The sequence below is a fragment of the Macaca thibetana genome, chromosome 20 (genome assembly GCF_024542745.1).
Source record: "Macaca thibetana thibetana isolate TM-01 chromosome 20, ASM2454274v1, whole genome shotgun sequence".
Classification (NCBI taxonomy): domain Eukaryota; kingdom Metazoa; phylum Chordata; class Mammalia; order Primates; family Cercopithecidae; genus Macaca; species Macaca thibetana.
In genome coordinates, this window is record NC_065597.1 from 30664341 (window position 1) to 30681998 (window position 17658).

A 17658-nucleotide genomic window follows, 5' to 3' on the forward strand; every position below is an offset into this window, starting at 1 on the left:
AGCCAACAAATGCTTTTTAAATATAAGTATGTCCCATGCAGTGTGTTCCCTAAAGAACGACATGTTGTTCATCTGAAACTCAGATGTTACCAGGCGTCCTGTGTTTTATCTGACAGCCCTGTCCACAGCCCTCACATGGAAGGGGCAGTCGCTGAGGGTGCAATCTTGGGGTGAAGGTCCCTGTGATGCAGCCTGTGCCCAGCTTGGACTGGCCATGGGAAAGCCACTGTGTGGGTGGGCCTGGCCTCAGTAAAGGGCCACCCCCTGAGACCCACTGAGCCTAGTTCCAGTTTCCCCCTCACAAACCCCAGTCTGGAAGGGCGTTTGGGTATGGAGCAAGCCACAGGGTTTCCCCCCAGTGTGGTTCGCATTGGGGTGCTGGGTGGTTCTGAGTCAGCTGCCCCCTCTGCCTTCTCCCCGTGCCCACCACAACTGCCCCCAGTGCTGGGACCTCTGAGGCTGACGCTCTAGAAAGGTATGCAGCGGTGCCGTGGGGTCCCTGGGGTCAGGTCCACACACATCCCTCGTGGGGTCCCTGGGGTCAGGTCCACACACATCCCTCGTGGGGTCCCTGGCGTCAGGTCCACACACATCCCTGCTTGCAGGGCTCTCGGCCTCCTGCAGGAGAAGGTGCCACGGCCTGGTGGGTGGGAGGGCAGGAGCCCCATCACTGGAGTCGGAGGTCGCTTCTGATGTTGATGGCATGGACTTGCCTCCAGGTTAGCTGCCTCCCCAAGCAGCTTTGGGGGTACAGAATGACCGACCAGTGTGGGAGTACAAACGTCTGACCCCCTCGCCTGAAAGTGGGATGAGGCTGAAGCTGACCTCCCGCTGAGACCACCTCACTCAGCCCGGTCCCCTGCTGCCATGTCCTTCCTCCTGGCACCCGCCTTCTCCTGCCCCAAATAAGTCACGTTCACAGGACCCCCAGCTCAGGCTCTGCTCCTGGAGAAGCTGCCCTCAGAGGCCGTGTTGCTGATCACTTTTCAACAAAGAAGCTGCATTGTGTGGCAGGTGCTACCATCTCTTGGAGTGAGGCAGCCTCAGGGGCTCTGTCTGGGGCTGTAGCCTGATTGGTGATCCTTGCACGCCCCTCCTCTGCCTGGCTGGGCCGTGTGCCATGTGGGGCATGAGGGGCCTGCACCGCAAGTCCCTCTGGGGGCTTGTGATGTGGTTGAGCTGGAAGATACATTCTGGAACATCTAGGACCCCAGCCGCTGTCCTGAGTCAGGATGCCATGGGGGCTGTGGGCCTGGGGACTGGGGTGTTGGAGGTGCTGTGGAGGAGGGGTGGGGCTGACTTGGAGCCCATGGGATTAGATTAGAGGGTGGGAGTTTGAGAGAGGAGAGTGTGTGAACAGAGCCTTGGACAGAAAAGTTTGAGAGGATCAGGACCCTTTGGGGGGTGGTGAGTGAAGGTGGCAGGGTGTGGGGATACCCTGGGGATGGACAGGGCACTTGGGGCTACAGGACTTTGAATTCCACACTTAGTTTGAATCCCGCCCTCTGGTGAGGGGCGCGTGCGTGGAGGGGGCCTGGGTAGGGAACGTGGGGGGCAACCGGGAGTAGAGGGCTGCTTTGCTCCAAGAGATGGCGGTACCTGCCACCTGCTACAGCCTCTCCGTTTAAAAAGTGACCGGTAGGGCTGGGCACGGTGGCTCATTCCTGTAATCCCAGCACTTTGGGAGGCTGAGGCGGGTGGATCACGAGGTCAGGAAATTGAGACCATCCTGGCTAACACGGTGAAACCCCGTCTCTACTAAAAATACAAAAAGTTAGCCGGGCATGGTGGCGGCGCCTGTAGTCCCAGTTACTCAGGAGGCTGAGTTGTGAACCTGGGAGGTGTGAACCTGGCAGAGCTTGCAGTGAGCTGAGATCGCGCCACTGCACTCCAGCCTGGGCGACAGAGAGAGAGACTGTCTCAAAAAAAAAGTGACTGGCAGGACGGGAGCCGCTGCTGCCAGCTCCTGTCCGTTTTGTCCTCTTAACAGAGAGATCAGGGGTGGCCAGGTTCTCATTTTTCAGGAGGCATGAGAGAGCTGAATTTTTATGTAAAATCTCTTGGTTTTGAGATGTTGGCAGGTAATTCCAATGTTTTATGAAAACAGCGGGGAATGAATAAAACCTACATATCAGTAAGTCTCGGCCCCCGTGCCTCTGGTCTGTAGCTTGTGCTACCGTGGCTGGAAGAGTGGTGGATGGACCCTCTGTTCTCCCCGCAAAAGCCCTTTCCAGGGGCACTCCGTTAGTGCCCGGCTGCAATGAGTAGCTCGAATGACAAATTGAGGCCTGAGGTTTGCCGCGTTGGGCACCGTGCTGAGGCCCAGTCGTCCTCACGGTGACCTGTGGCATGAGGAGTCTTGGTTCCACTCTATAGATGAGGACACTGAGGGCCAGCGGAGCCCAGAAACTTGCCTGAAGTCACAGCGCACAAAGCAAGACATGGGCACAGGTCTGCTGACCGGGTTTCCTTTTTATTTTATTGTGGTAAGAGAAATACAAAATATACCGCGTTAGCCACTTTAAAGTATACAATTCAGTGGCATTAATTACATTCATGGTGTTAGGTAGCTGTCATCGCTATTTACCTCCAAGACTTTCTCCTCATCCCACTGCAAAACTCTGTCCCTATTCAACACTAACCCCACACGCCCCGCCCCAGCCCCTGCACCCTCCGCTCTACTTTTTGCACCTCTGAGCGTGACTACTCGAAGGACCCCGTGTACGTGGAATCATCCAGTATGTGGCCTTTTGTGCCTGACTCAGTTCACTCTGTGTAATGTCTTTGGCATTCATCTACGTTGCAGCCTGTGTGAGAATGTTCTACCTTTTCAAGGCTGAATGATGTTCCATTGTATGGACAGACCATATGGCGTCTGTCCATTTACTGGGTGATGGACTTGTGGGTTGCCTTTACCTTTCCAGTCATGGGAACAGTGCTGCTGAGAACCCAGGTGCATAGGCAGCTGCTCCAGTCCCCACCCTCCCTTCTTTTGGGGATATCGCGTCTGCTGACTTTATGTCTGAAGGTCATGGGCCACTGCCTCTTCCCTATGCCCTTGAATCTCTTCCGTGGTGTGTCCACTGTGTGGTCTTCCACACGCTTCTTGGATACCTCCAGCAGTGGGGAGCTCACTGCCTCCCAGAGCAGCCCATTCAGTGCTTAGTGTGTAGCCCACACCTGTGTCCCTGTAGCTGCCACTCATTGGCCTCCTGACCCAGGACATGTTTCCTTGTCCCCATGGCGGGGGGCTCCGTGTTCACTCTGGGTTCTGTGGTCCTCACTCTGCACCACAGACTCTGATGCCTCCCTTCTCTCTCCCCGGTTTCCAAGAGAGAACAAGATCTAGCCATGAGAAGCAGGGTGGCAGGGTGGAGGTGTGTTCAGAAACAACCACTAGTGATAGAAGTTGTAAGGCACCGTGGCCTGTCTGCCTCCACACAAACCTCACCAGGTTTCATCAAGATAGAAAGCACACTAGGATGGTGTGGCTCATGCCTGTAATCCCAGCACTTTGGGAGGCTGAGGCAGGAGGATCACTTGAGCCCAAGAGTTAGAAACCAGCCTGGGCAACATAATGAGACCCCATCTCTACAAATAATTTAAAAATTAGCAGAGCATGGTGATGCGTGCCTGTAGTCCCGGCTGCTCAGGAGTCTGAGGCAGGAGGATCGCCTGAGCCCAGGGGTTCCTGGCTGTAGTGAGCTGTGATGGCCTCACTGCACTCCAGCCTGGGCAACACAGCGAGAACCTGTCTCAAAAAAAAAAAAACAAAACAACAGGAAGCTCAGACAGGACTGTGGCCGCTTCCACCCTGTCCGTGGCCAGGCTGTGCCCTCTTCTCTGTCGCTAGGCACTCACCCTGCTCTTTGTCTCCCCAGGGACCTACCAGGGCCAGTGGGTCGGTGGCATGCGCCAGGGCTATGGCGTGCGGCAGAGCGTCCCGTACGGCATGGCTGCGGTCATCCGCTCGCCCCTGAGGACGTCCATCAACTCCCTGCGCAGCGAGCACACCAACGGCACGGCGCTGCATCCCGACGCCTCTCCGGCGGTGGCCGGCAGCCCGGCCGTGTCCCGCGGGGGCTTCGTGCTCGTGGCCCACAGTGACTCCGAGATCCTCAAGAGCAAGAAGAAGGGGCTGTTTCGGCGCTCGCTGCTGAGCGGGCTGAAGCTGCGCAAGTCGGAGTCCAAGAGCAGCCTGGCCAGCCAGCGCAGCAAGCAGAGCTCCTTCCGCAGCGAGGCGGGCATGAGCACCGTCAGCTCCACGGCCAGCGACATCCACTCCACCATCAGCCTGGGCGAGGCCGAGGCCGAGCTGGCGGTCATCGAGGACGACATCGACGCCACCACCACCGAGACCTACGTGGGCGAGTGGAAGAACGACAAACGCTCCGGCTTCGGCGTGAGCCAGCGCTCGGACGGGCTCAAGTACGAGGGCGAGTGGGCCAGCAACCGGCGCCACGGCTACGGCTGCATGACCTTCCCGGACGGCACCAAGGAGGAGGGCAAGTACAAGCAGAACATCCTCGTCAGCGGCAAGCGCAAGAACCTCATCCCCCTGCGGGCCAGCAAGATCCGCGAGAAGGTGGACCGCGCCGTCGAGGCCGCTGAGCGGGCTGCCACCATCGCCAAGCAGAAGGCTGAGATCGCCGCTTCCAGGTAGGAGGGCGAGGGGGCGGGGGCCCTTCTTGGTGCCCAGAAGGTGTTTGTGAGCCCAGTCTGTTCAGTCCTGCTGTTGCTCACCGCCTTGGGCTGGGCCCAGTTTGAGGCATACGCTGGTGTTTGTCCAACTATGCCCCATGGAACCCTAGAGTTCCCTGGAGGTTCTCAGAGGTGACTGTGGGTGGGGTTGGTACAGAGGAATGATTGATTTGTGAGGGTGCAGAGACCTACAGCCTCCTTAAACCGAGCAGTGTCTCTCTGTTCTGTATGGTGATGTTTAGTGTAAAATATTGGTGGATAAAGAAGGTGGTCTGTTCTGTTGGTGTAATGCATTGGAGCGTTCCTGTGCTGGCTAGGAGGGGAGACACCACCAGGTAGGGGTGGCAGGTCCAGCACTGCAGGGCTGTAGGAGGCGGCTAGGAGCTGCCTCTGCTACGCAGACCTGAGGTCTGGATTCTTCCTGGACCCTGGGAGATGGCAGCAGTTGGGAGGCCAATTGTGGGTGCCTGGCAAGGGGCTCATGCAGGCCTGGTGCTTTGGGGCAACCGCTGGTCTAAATCACTGCATGACTTACTGAATTTGGGGTCCAGTGGGGCCTCCAGGCCCTAAGGAATGGATTCAGAGGTGACTGTGGGTGGGGTCCACATGGCTTGTGGGTACCTTTAGGAGTGGGTGCAGGGTGGGGCCTTCAGGGATGGAGGAAGGCACCCAGGGTCTGGCTCCTGTGGGTGAGTGTGTGAGCCAGGGGCTGGTCCTAGGAAGGCTGTGGCCGGCAGGAGCCGCCTGCTGCAGGTTGGAGGAAGTTCCCCTGTGAAAAGCCACGGGTCCCACAGGTAGACATTTGGGTTCCAAAGTAACTGAGGTTACTAAAGGGCTTTGTCAAGACTTGGGAAGGTGTTTCAGAAAACCCAGAGCCTTTGCTATCCACCGGCGTTTGCTTTCCTGGGCCAGAGGAGGGCCCTTGGGGTAGCCCGGAGAGGCTTGGGGCAGGGATCTGGAAGCTGCGTGGGAAGCCATGGGCTGCCCAGGCAGGAGGCTTCCTGGGGGACATTTCCCTGCGTCTTTCTGGATGGTTCTGTGTTCTCAGCTGGGGCACACGTGGAGTTCCTCCAGGAAAGCTCCCAGCTTGGGTGCGACTCAGCCCTTCCTGACCTGTCGCTAATTAAAGTTCAGCCCATTTGGTTCTGATTTTCAGTGACCCTTGATCTACAGTGAAAAACAAAAATGGTGGCTGTGGTTTGTTGGCAGAATATGTCACTCGTGACTTCGGTCGTTTTAGAGGGAAACAAGATTGATTCTAAGAAGCTGAAAGAAACATGAATTACCACCTGACACTGAGGTCCAAAATTGCTCTGTTTGCCCTTCCCTGCTCCCCCAGAAATGTTCAGGCAGGGAAATAAACAGGAGCCCACGTGTGACTACTCACCTGGGATTTTAAGAACAAATTAGAATCAGTGGTTATTTTTTCCATCATAAATGTAATACTCGTTCCACAGGAAAATAAGTAATACTGAGGAGGGGGAAAGCAGCATTAGCTCTGGTCTGACGAATCGGCCGAGCGCTCTCTGTGGCATTTTGGTGAGTTTCTTTCCTCTGTGTTTCGTTTTTCGACCCTTTCTATTTTGTGTAGTTGCTTTTTTGACCCTAGTGGACAAGAAGCAGTTTTGGGGGCTGGGGGACAGCAGCGTCACGGAATTGAGGAAGCTCGTGGCAGCTCCCGTGTGACCTGCAGATTGGTTCATGAGTTCATCAGTTCATTAGTTCTCAGCAGCTCGGGGACTTCGCAGACAGTGCTCTGCAGGACTGAGCTTGTTTCATAGCTCTGGCACTGGGCGGATGTCTATAGGACTGGGGGGACGTGGGACCTGGGACAGTTTTCAGACGAATTCCCCTAGACATTGAGAGAAGCAGGTTCCTGGTATGGAGCCAAGGTGGCCTGGACAGGGCTGGCGCAGCGCAGGTGCAGAGCTGCCCCACGGCGGGTTGTCAGCCTCTCTGGACCTCGGCTTCTAATCTCTGAAGGCCTGTGAAGCTTAGGTGGTAGCAACTCCCTTCCTGGGGCATCCAGCCTCTTCCTGGGGTTTCGGGGTCCCAGGGGCTCTGTGGGAGCATTGTTGGGGGAGATGCCTACGTACAAGTGGGCACCATGCTGGCACGAAGCCCAGGGGCTGGGTTGGGAGGGCGAGACCTGAGACCCATGCAAAGGAGCCGGGACCAGGGTGGGGTGGGCGCGGCTCCTACTGGGTCCCCAGCCCTTGGGGCACTGGCCAGCCAGCCTTGGCAGACGGGTGGAGGGAGTGAGAGGGAAGGGTTTGCAGGCCTGTGCAGCTGTGAAACTGACGGAACCCACCCCCCACCCGCCCCCGACAGCCTTCAAGACCCAGCAGCTTGTGCTCCCTGGCGGGTCGGGGCTTGCCTTCTGCACTGGTGGAGTCCGAGCTGACTCCGTCCCTTTGCCCGAGCAGGCGCCGTGAGGAGGGAGGTGGTTCCTGCTTCTGCATTCACACAACTGGGGTCTTGGAGTGTAGCTCCTTTGTGAGAAAGGGACTGGCTCACCCGCTGTGTCCTGCTGTCCACGCACATGGCTCTGCACACCACTCACGGCCTCCACACCGCTGTGCACAGCCTGCACATCCATGCTCACCCATGGAGCCAGAGCGTACAGCTGCACAGGTGCGCCCAGGTGGGGGTGTATGGCCTGGGTGGTCTCCAGGTCACTGGCACTTAAAGTGTCCAAGAGAGGAGGTGTCACGCCTCAAATGGGCACTAGGAACCGGCTTCTCACCCTTGCCTCTGAGACCTGCAGACCCACATCCAGCCTGGGCTGTTGTGGACGCACATCCCAGACCGGTCGCCTCCCCTCTCTGGGCTGGGTTCCCCACTGAAGGGGGGCGGGGCTCCCTTCTCCCTGTAGTAGCCTCGGCGTGGGGCCGGGCCTGTGGTTGCACCGTCTCCATTGGTGTCATCCTTCCCCAGCCCTGCTGTGAGAAGCATGGGAGGCACGTGTGTTTGTGAGCTCACTGGTGTGACCCTCGGAGGCGGGAGGCTACACAGTATTTTTGGTCATCAGAGGATGGGGGATGAGCCTCCATTCTGGGCTGCAGGGCCTGGAGTTGTGCTTTCTTAATGGACTTAGAATTTGGAAAAAAAAAAAGAAGGGAACAGAGTCTGCCGCCCTGGAGAGTGAAGCCAATGAATGACTGGCTCAGGCGCCCACAGCCCGGGGCCAACCCTCCACTGGAGCGTGACAGCGGCCGTACCACGTGGGCCGAGGAGTGACTGGCCCCGGGCGGGCTCCTGCCACTGTCACAACCTAGAGATGCGAGGGAGCTGTAGGGCAGCTGGCGCTGTCCTCGCCCGCCCCGGCCGGCAGGGCTTGTCAGGCTGCGCAAAGTGAGAAACGGTTTGCTGTGTCCTCCGCAGAGTGCTAGGCCCTTCCCCTGAGAGCAGCTCTGCAGGGAAGGCTGAGGAGGATGGAATGTGGGTTTTCCTGGAAAACGGGGCGAGAGGTGTGGAACTCGGAATCTGAGAGGTGGTGCCGTTGTTTCCACTCGGCAGAGGGGGAGACTGAGGTCCTGTGCTGCTAAGGGGACTGGCCCTGGTCCTCGGCTGGGAGGGTAGGATCCAGGACTCCTCCTTAGGCCGGGTCTCAGCCCCAGGCCCTGGAGTCACTGTGGGTTCTAAGGCACACGATGCCCTCCCCGGCCATGTGACATCATTGTCTGGGATGCGCCCGGGGTTCAGAGCCTTCCACACTCTCCAGGTTCCTGGAGGGCTTGTAAAAATGGTGGTCAGGCCCCGGACTTTGTCTCTTCATATCTAGATGGGACCCCAACACCTGCATCTGACCTGGTCCCCAGGATGCAAATGCTGCTGTCCTGAGCACCCCTGGCTCTCTCCTGTCTTGTGTGAGTGCTGCCACCGGGGGGGCCTTGGCCCCGCGGGGAGATGAGGCATCGCACAGGCAGCTGCAACACAGGTTGGAAGCAGAGTCCAACCCAGCAAGGGTGTGGCCGTGGAGATGGCGGGGGGGGGCATGGTGAAGCAGGTGGTTCCAAGAGGTTCCGTCTGGGTGAGACCCTCTGCTGCAGAGAGGGGCAGGAGCCGGTGGCCCCGCGGAGCTGAGGTCAGGTGAGAAGGGACTGCAGTCTCCCGTGCTGTTCTCCTGTGGGATCCACCTCACTCCAGTGGGAGCTCCCACTAGTGAAAGTCTGAGATGGCTCCATCCTGCCGTGTCACCTAGCAGTGGACCACGGGGCATTGGCCCCTCCTGCCGTCACACACTCAAGATGTTTTCATGACGCATCTCCTGCCGGGAGGGCACACACAGGGCACCTTCGCACGGCGTTGCCTGTCCTGAACCCCTCGCTGTCCCCGGGCGGACATAAGGAATTCATCGCGGTCCTCAAAGCCTGGGTTGCTCTAGAAGATGAAACTCAATTGCTTTCCTTGATCTGCTGCTCACTAGAGGCCTTGGGTTGGGAATCACAATGTAAATGTGTCACCCATCGTCGAGAGGAAAGTCCCACAGTGTGGCATGGCTTTATTTTCTACAGCCGACCCCTCTGCCACAGCAGCTCTCACAGCCCCCTCATCCCTACCCACTGTGGACACCAAATAAAGGCAGAAAGCTCTGGTAGAAGCCGAGCGGGGGGCGATGGGGCAGACTGTAGCCCATTTCTCCTTCCTGTTCCCATCGCCACTTTGTCCCCTGGGACCTGCTCAGAACCCCAGGGTGAAGGTTCATGGCCCAGGAGGCATCTCAAGTGTGACCCCCTGGCTGCCTTTGCTGCGGGAGAGGGAGAGACAGGGTGGCCCATGTGAAAGCTGTGCCTCCTGCAGCCCCGCAAAGCCTGCAAGAGCTCAGCCGGGATCTGGTGGCGTCGTTTCTGCTGGGACCCCCCCTCTGCTGCGTCTCCTGTAAACGTTGCTGTGAAGAGATGCCAAGGGGTTTTGCAAAGCAGAAACCCAAGCTGAGAGGAGGAGGAGGAGGAGGAGGGATTGTTCGGGGGGCCAGGCACACCTTGTTTCAGGAGGCTTCGCTTCATTGTGCTTTGCAGAGGCTGTGTTTTTACACATTGGAGGTTCGTGGCATCCGTGCGTGGAGCAAGCCTATATTGGTGCCATTTTCCCAGCAGTACATGCTCACTTCGTGTCTCTGTGTCACATTTTGGTAATTCTCAGGGTATTTCAAGCTTTTTCATGATTATGTCTGGTTATTTTGGGATGCCACACATTGTACCCACATAAGACAGTGAACTTAATAAATGCTCTGTGTTCTGACCAATCCTCCAACCAGCCGCTCCCCCATCCCTCTGTCTCCTCCGGCCTCCCTATTCCCTGAGACACAACAGTATTAAAATTAGGCCAACTAATAACGCTACAGTGGTCTCTAAGTGTTCCTGTGAAAGAAGAGACTCACATCTCCCCTTTTAAATCAAAAGCTGGAAATGATTAAGTGTAGAGAGGAAGGTGTGTCGACAGCTGAGACAGGCCTCATGCACTAGGCAGCCTAGTTTTGGATGTAAAGGAAAAGTTATTGAAGAAGATGAAAAGTGCTACTCCGGTGAATACATGAATGATAAGAAAGCGAAACAATCTTAGTGCTGATATGGAGAAAGTTTTAGGCTCTGAAGAGAAGATCACACTAATCACAACATTCCCTTAAGCCCAAGCCTGATCCAGAGCAAGGCTCAACTCTTTCATGCTATGAAGGCTGAGAGAGGTGGGGAAGCTGCAGAGGAAGAGCTGGAAGTGAGTGGAAGTTGGTTCATGAGGTTTAAGGAAAGAAGCCGCATCCAGATCATAAAGTGCAAGGTGAGGCCGCGGGTTACCCAGAAGATCTAGCTAAGATTGTTGGTGAAGGTGGCTACGCGAAACAGATGTTCAGTATCTTTCCATTGGAATAAGATGCTGTCTAGGACTTTCATGCTGGAAAGAAGCTAATGGCTGGCTTTGAAGGACACGCTGGCTCTCTTGTTAGGGGCTAGCACAGCTGAGACGTTAACTTGAAGCCAGTGTTCATTGAACATTCCGAAAATCCTAGGGCCCGTAAGAATTGTGTAAAATCTACTCTGTGCTCTAGAAATGGAACAGCAAAGCCTGGATGGCCGCACGTCTGCTTACAGCATGGTTTCCAGAATAGTTTTAAGCCCGGTGTTGTGATCTACTGCTCGGAAAAAGATTCCTTTTAAAATATTACTACTCACCAAAGAGCTCCCATAGAGATGTACAGGGAGATGAATGTTGTTTGCGTGCCTGCTAACACAACATCCAGCATTCAGCTTTCAGGTCTTATTATTTAAGAAATACATTTCGTGGCTGGGCGCAGTGGCTCATGCCTGTAGTCCCAGCACTTTGGGAGGCCGAGACGGGTGGATCACGAGGTCAGGAGATCGAGACCATCCTGGCTAACACGGTGAAACCCCATCTCTACTAAAAATACAAAAAAAAATTAGCCGGTTGTGGTGGCGGGCGCCTGTAGTCCCAGCTACACGGGAGGCTGAGGCAGGAGAATGGCGTGAACCCAGCGGGGCAGAGCTTGCAGTAAGCCGAGATCGCGCCACTGCACTCCAGCCTGGGCGACAGAGTGAGACTCTGTCTCAAAAAAAAAAAAAAAAAAAAAAAAAGAAACACATTTCGTAAGGCTGCCATAGATAGTGATTTCTGTGATGGATCTGGGCAAAGTCCATTGAAAACCATCTGGAGGCCGGGCGCGGTGGCTCAAGCCTGTAATCCCAGCACTTTGGGAGGCCGAGACGGGTGGATCACGAGGTCAGGAGATCGAGACCATCCTGGCTAACACGGTGAGACCCCGTCTCTACTAAAAAATACAAAAAACTAGCCGGGCGAGATGGCGGGCGCCTGTAGTCCCAGCTACTCCGGAGGCTGAGGCAGGAGAATGGCGTAAACCCCGGAGGCGGAGCTTGCAGTGAGCTGAGATCCGGCCACTGCACTCCAGCCCGGGCGACACAGCGAGACTCCGTCTCAAAAAAAAAAAAAAGAAAACCATCTGGAAAGGATTCAGCATTCTAGATCCCATGAAGAACATTCGCGATTCAAGGGTGGAGGTCAGAATATCCACATTAACAACAGTTTAGAAGAAGTTGATTCCAGCCCTTATGGACGGCTTCAGGGGCTCAAGACTTCAGTGGAGGAAGCAACTGCAAACGTGGTGGACATGGCAAGAGAACTGGAATTAGAAGCGGAGCCTGCAGATGGGACTGCATTGCTGCAAGCTCACGATCACACTTGAAAGACTGCGGAGTTGCTGCTTAGGGGTGAGCCAAGAAAATGGTTTCTTGCGATGGAATCTACTCCTGGCGAAGGTGCTGCAGACATTGTTGAAGTGACAGCAAAGATTTAGAATATTCCTTCAACAGAGTCGATAAAGCAGGAGCAGAGTTTGAGAGGATTCACTCCGGTTTTTTTTTTTTTTTTTTTTTTTTTTTTTTTTTTTTTTTTGAGACGGAGTCTTGCTCTGTCACCCAGGCTGGAGTGCAGTGGCCGGATCTCAGCTCACTGCAGCCTCCGCCTCCCGGGTTCACGCCATTCTCCTGCCTCAGCCTCCCGAGTAGCTGGGACTACAGGCGCCCGCCACCTCGCCCGGCTAGTTTTTTGTATTTTTTTTTTAGTAGAGACGGGGTTTCGCCGTGTTAGCCAGGATGGTCTCGATCTCCTGACCTTGTGATCCGCCCGCCTCGGCCTCCCAAAGTGCTGGGATTACAGGCTTGAGCCACCACGCCCGGCCTCACTCCGGTTTTGAATGAAGCTCTACGGTGAATCAAATGCTATCAAATAGCGTCACATGCTACAGAGAAGCCTTTTGTGAAAGGAAGAGTCCATTGATGCAGCCAACATTGTTGTCTTATTTTAAGAAGCTGCCGCCTCAGCCTTCAGCGCTTACCACGCTGATCATCCACAGCCAAGCCAAGGCCCTCCACTGAAGGCCCAGATGGTTGTTCACGTTTTTTAGCAATACAGTATTTTAAAATTAAGATTCGTGGCCGGGCGCGGTGGCTCAAGCCTGTAATCCCAGCACTTTGGGAGGCCGAGACGGGCGGATCACGAGGTCAGGAGATCGAGACCATCCTGGCTAACATGGCGAAACCCCGTCTCTACTAAAAACACAAAAAATTAGCCGGGCGAGGTGGCGGCGCCTGTGGTCCCAGCTTCTCGGGAGGCTGAGGCAGGAGAATGGCGGGAACCCGGGAGGCGGAGCTTGCAGTGAGCTGAGATCCGGCCACTGCACTCCAGCCTGGGCGACAGAGGGAGACTCCGTCTCAAAAAAAAAAAAAAAAAAAAAAAAAAAAGATTCGTAATTTTTTAAGATATAATGCTATAGCACGCTTAATAGACTACAATATAGTAGAAATATAACTTTTTTTTTTTCTTTTTTTTTTTGAGACGGAGTCTCGCTCTGTCGCCCAGGCTGGAGTGCAGTGGCCGGATCTCAGCTCACTGCAAGCTCCGCCTCCCGGGTTTACGCCATTCTCCTGCCTCAGCCTCCCGAGTAGCTGGGACTACAGGCGCCCGCCACCTCGCCCGGCTAGTTTTTTGTATTTTTTTTTTTTAGTAGAGACGGGGTTTCACCGTGTTAGCCAGGATGGTCTCGATCTCCTGACCTCGTGATCCACCCGTCTCGGCCTCCCAAAGTGCTGGGATGACAGGAAATATAACTTTTTTTCTTTTTCGAGACAGGGTCTTGCTCTGCGCAGGCCGGAGTGCAGTGGTGCCATCATGACCCACTGCAACCTTGACCTCCCAGGCTCAAGTGATCCTCCTGCTTCGGTCTTCAGTGTGTGGGGAGGGTGCACACAGCTGGGCTAGGATGGCCTGGGTGGGGTCAGCCCCCATCTATCCTGGAGGCCAGGCAGGTGCGGAGCTTACGGAGGTGGCCACCTGGATGACGGTACCTACTCTTGTGAGTTGAGGCCCTTGGATCTCCGTGGCAGTCAGCAGGACCATGGTGACAGGCCCATGTGCTGGTCGTCAGGTGATGTCCCTGTCTGTGATTTTTCCTTGTGAGTGTAGCCTTGACTGGGCATGTAGATCAGAGGTGACACATCCCGGGCACCTCTGCCACTCTTCCTCCTGCCCTGTACCCACTACAGACACAGCTAATTGGTGGCTACATTCAGAATCTTCTCGCCAGGCAGGTCCTTCTAGCAGCTCAGGACTGTCCTGCAGGCATAGCAGGAAGTGAACTGCAGGGGGAAGTTGGGGCCTGGTTGCTAAGAAGGGCAGTGCCTGGTCTCCAAGCTGGTCAGTGCCTGGGGGGGACTAGAACTCTCACCCAGGCGTCTCTTTCAGTCCTGTTCCTCCTCTCACACCCTTCACACCCAGGCTAGGCTTGGGAATTCTTGCTGATGACGGCCTTGAAATGTCCTCTAAACAGCGTTGCTCTGGGGGTGTGCAAAACCCAGGGTAAGACCTGCTCAGAAAGGGGCTTCCAGATCCCTTTGTGTCTCCAGCACCTGCTGTGTGCCTGGCCCAAGCTGGAGTCTGCGAGCTGTGCCTTGGGGCCTCTGCCTGTCCCCGCTCTGCTCTCTGCTGTGGCTTCCTGGCTGCAGAGTTCTCCAGTGAGTTAGGGATCTCGGCTGGCCATGCCTGGAGCTGAGGGTGGAGGGAGGCCCAGCAGGAAGCCCCACAGGTGGGCCCTGGTGAGGGTGAATTATCTACAGGAAAGTCACCGGGGACACTCTGATGGGCCATCTAGGAAAGGCAGCCTTTAAGGACCTGAAATGGAGGGGGATATTTTTGATTTTTAAAAATTATTTCTCATTAAAATTATAACACATCCTCGTAAAAATATTAAAACAGTGAGACAGATGCGTATAAAGTCATCAGGTCCCACTGCACACTGTCCACCCCCGTAGAGGCCATTACGGCATCTTCAGAGTTTTTTCAGCACGTCGTCAAATCCATGTCACTCCTACGCCATTCCCTTTTGTAGAAATAAAATCGTACCGTGCATATTGCTTTATAGCTTGTTTTCTTTCCTCCTCACTTGTATCAAGGTCATCTTTCCACGTCAGGGTATCTACATGTGTGTGTTTCCTTAATAGCCACGTTATGTTCCGCAGCGTGGATGCACCATGTCGTCCTAGCCTTACCCTAGTAATGAGCATTTTGGACACATCTGATCTTTCAGTCTCACAAGACTGCAACAGCTGTTCAAGTCCACCCTCCCTTGCTGCTAGCCTGGGGAATTCTGCACCCCGGTCTCCTAGAGCAGGCGTTGCTGGCTAGGTGATGTGTGCATTCAAAGCTGTGGGTAGATGCTGCCTCGTTACCCAGTTCAGGGCTGTCCTGATTTGCCTTGGTTGGGAGGGAGGGCTCCAGGAGGAGGTGACTGGGTGGCCTTGACTGCTGTGTCACTGAGGGGCTTCTCCCTGCCGCGGGAATGATGACTCCCATAGATGTCCACATCCTAATCCCGGAACCTGTGGGTGTCACGTTCCCTGGTAAGAGGGACTTTGCAGATGTGACTGAGTCGAGGCACCTGAGACGGGGGAATCACCCTGAATTATGCAGATGGGCAAATAGAATCACGGGGGTTTTGGGGGAGGGTCACAGAGTCCGTGCGAGGGACCCCGGAAGCAGAGGCGATGCTACTGGAAGGTGGAGGGAGAGTCACGAGGCCTGGAGTGCAGGTGGCTGCTAAAAGCTGGAAAAGGTGAGAAACGGATTCTCCTCCAGGGAGGCAGCCCTGCTAAGACCTTGATTCCAGCCGCATAAGACTCCTCTTGACTTGTGACCTCTAAAGCTCTACATGAATAAGTGTGTGTGGTTTGGAGCCACTGTGTGTGGTCGCTTTTGGCAGCTCCCGAGACCCGTACACTCCGCATTCTGGCTGGGGCAGGTCTGTCCCCTCTGGTGCTCCCATTTCTAGAATGGACATGCCCATTCCCTCCCTACAGGCCCCAGGGAGCGAAACTCCAAAATGCTCCTGACAGTCTGTCCCAGGTCCTGGTGACTGCCAGGCACGTTTTCCACAAATCTAACCCCAGAAACCCCTGTGGCAGCTGGAGCCCAGTATTGGTGTTCCTGAGAAACGGCAGTGGCTCTGCTGTTTACTAGCTGTGTGGCCCCAGGCAAGGAGCTTCCGCTCTCTGGGCCTTGTTTTCAGTTCTATAAAATGGGTCGAGCATGGGCATCCATTCGTGCATGGAAATAACTTACTATTTTGAGCCACCTAGTGGGGTTTCTTTGTTTCTTGGAGGGACTTGTTACTCGGCATTGCTGTGACAGCCGCTGACTGATGCAGGGCCTGGTGGGTGGCTCTTGAAGGCATACAGGAGAATCCTGTCCATGTGCTGTCCTCACACCGTGGGCTGCAGCCACAGAGGACCATTGCTCCTCCAGGACACGCCTCATCTTCCCCGTGTGAGTCTCCTGCCCCTGCCATAACAAAGCACCCCAAAGCGGCTCAGAACAGCAGAAATGCACTCCCTCACAGCCCTGGAGGTCACAGGTCTAAACTCGAGTATCATCAGGGCTGCACTTTCTCCCAAGGCTCTCAGGAGGACCCTCCTTGCCCCTTCCAGCTCCAGGCGACTTCAGGCATTCCTTGGCTTGTGGCCGCATCACCCCAGTTCCCACCCTGAGTTCACAGGGCTGTCTTCCCTCTGTGTGTCTCTGTCTCCCTCTCCTAGGGACAACAGCCACTGGATTTAAGGCCTGCCCTATTCCAGTGTGACCCCATCTTAACTATTCCACCTGCAGAGGGCCCATCTCTAGTAAGGCCACAGTCGGGTTCCTGGTAGGTGTGGATTTGGTTCCACTGTGGCCCAGGTTGCCCCCTGGGATTTGTTTTTGTTTTTGTTTTTCTGGTTTTTGAGACAGAGTCTTGCTCTGTTGCCCAGGCTGGAGTGCAGTTGTGCAATCTCAGCTAACTGTGACTTCCACCTCCCGGGTTCAGGTGATTCTCCTGCCTCAGCCTCCCGAGTAGCTGGGATTATAGGCATCCGCCACCACACCACACCCAGCTAATTTTTGTATTTTTAGTAGAGGTGGGGTTTCACCATGTTGCCTAGGCTGGTCTCGAACTCCTGACCTCAGGTGATCCGCCCGCCTCAGCCTCTCAAAGTACTGGGATCACAGGCGTGAGCCACCGTGCCCGGCCCTCTCCTGGGTTTTGAAACCTGTGCTGCTGACCTTCCCCCTCACCCCCTGCCCATCACGGCCCCCACCTCGGATTCACCTGTGTTCCCCGGTGTGTTCAGAACTCGCCACTTACCTGGTATAACCTGGATGTCAGCTCAGCCCCTCCCCCTCCTCTCCCCACCAGATTTTCTTTGTCCTCAGGCTCCTGTGTGCTCACCATGGTGCCCCACGCCTGTGGCCCCCGTGTCCGCACACCTGGTGCTTTGCTGACCATGACAGTGTTCCGTGGAGAAACTACCCTCGGCAGCACATGTGTGCGATCGACTTCACAGATGGCTCGGCCAAGTGGAGGGTGGGTTGGCTCGGTCCCCAAGAGAACACGTGCCTGCTTTCAGATGCCACGCTTTTCACACGCCCCTCACCCTCTCTATGTGTGGCTCTGCGCTGCCCCCACCTCCATCTCTGCATCCCCAGCCTGGGCCCTGGGCCTTGCTTTGTCTCTCCAGGGACACAGGAGACTCTGCTGCATGGTGGATCACGTACCTCACCCTCCAGCTCATTAGGGTCCCAGTGCCTGGGCAGTCACACCATTCGAGCACTCAGCTTACAGTTCCACCCTCCCACCTGGAGGCAGAAGAAAGAAACAGGCAGGGAAGAAAGGAGCAAGACAGACCTCACTCCCTAGCGTCTTGCTCCGCTAGAGTCCATTGCTTAAAGGTCTATGTGTTTTGCAGAGCAGAGCTCCTACACACATAGCCCTGACAGACCTTTATAAGAGTGATCTGGGGCCAGGCACGGTGGCTCATGCCTGGAATCCCAGGACTTCGGGAGGCTGAGGTGGGTGGATCACTTGAGGTCAGGAGTTCGAGACCAGCCTGACCGACATGG

The 17658-nt window shown here is 55.6% G+C and overlaps 1 protein-coding gene across 1 annotated transcript in view; it reads left to right on the plus strand.

Moving 5' to 3' along the window:
• JPH3 (junctophilin 3) overlaps window positions 1-17658 on the plus strand; it is a 110842-nt gene that overhangs the window by 37966 nt on the left and 55218 nt on the right. The window contains exon 2 of the mRNA XM_050773622.1: window positions 3882-4659. Within this exon, the coding sequence (XP_050629579.1) occupies window positions 3882-4659 (778 nt within the window). The remainder of the gene's footprint in view (window positions 1-3881; window positions 4660-17658) is intronic.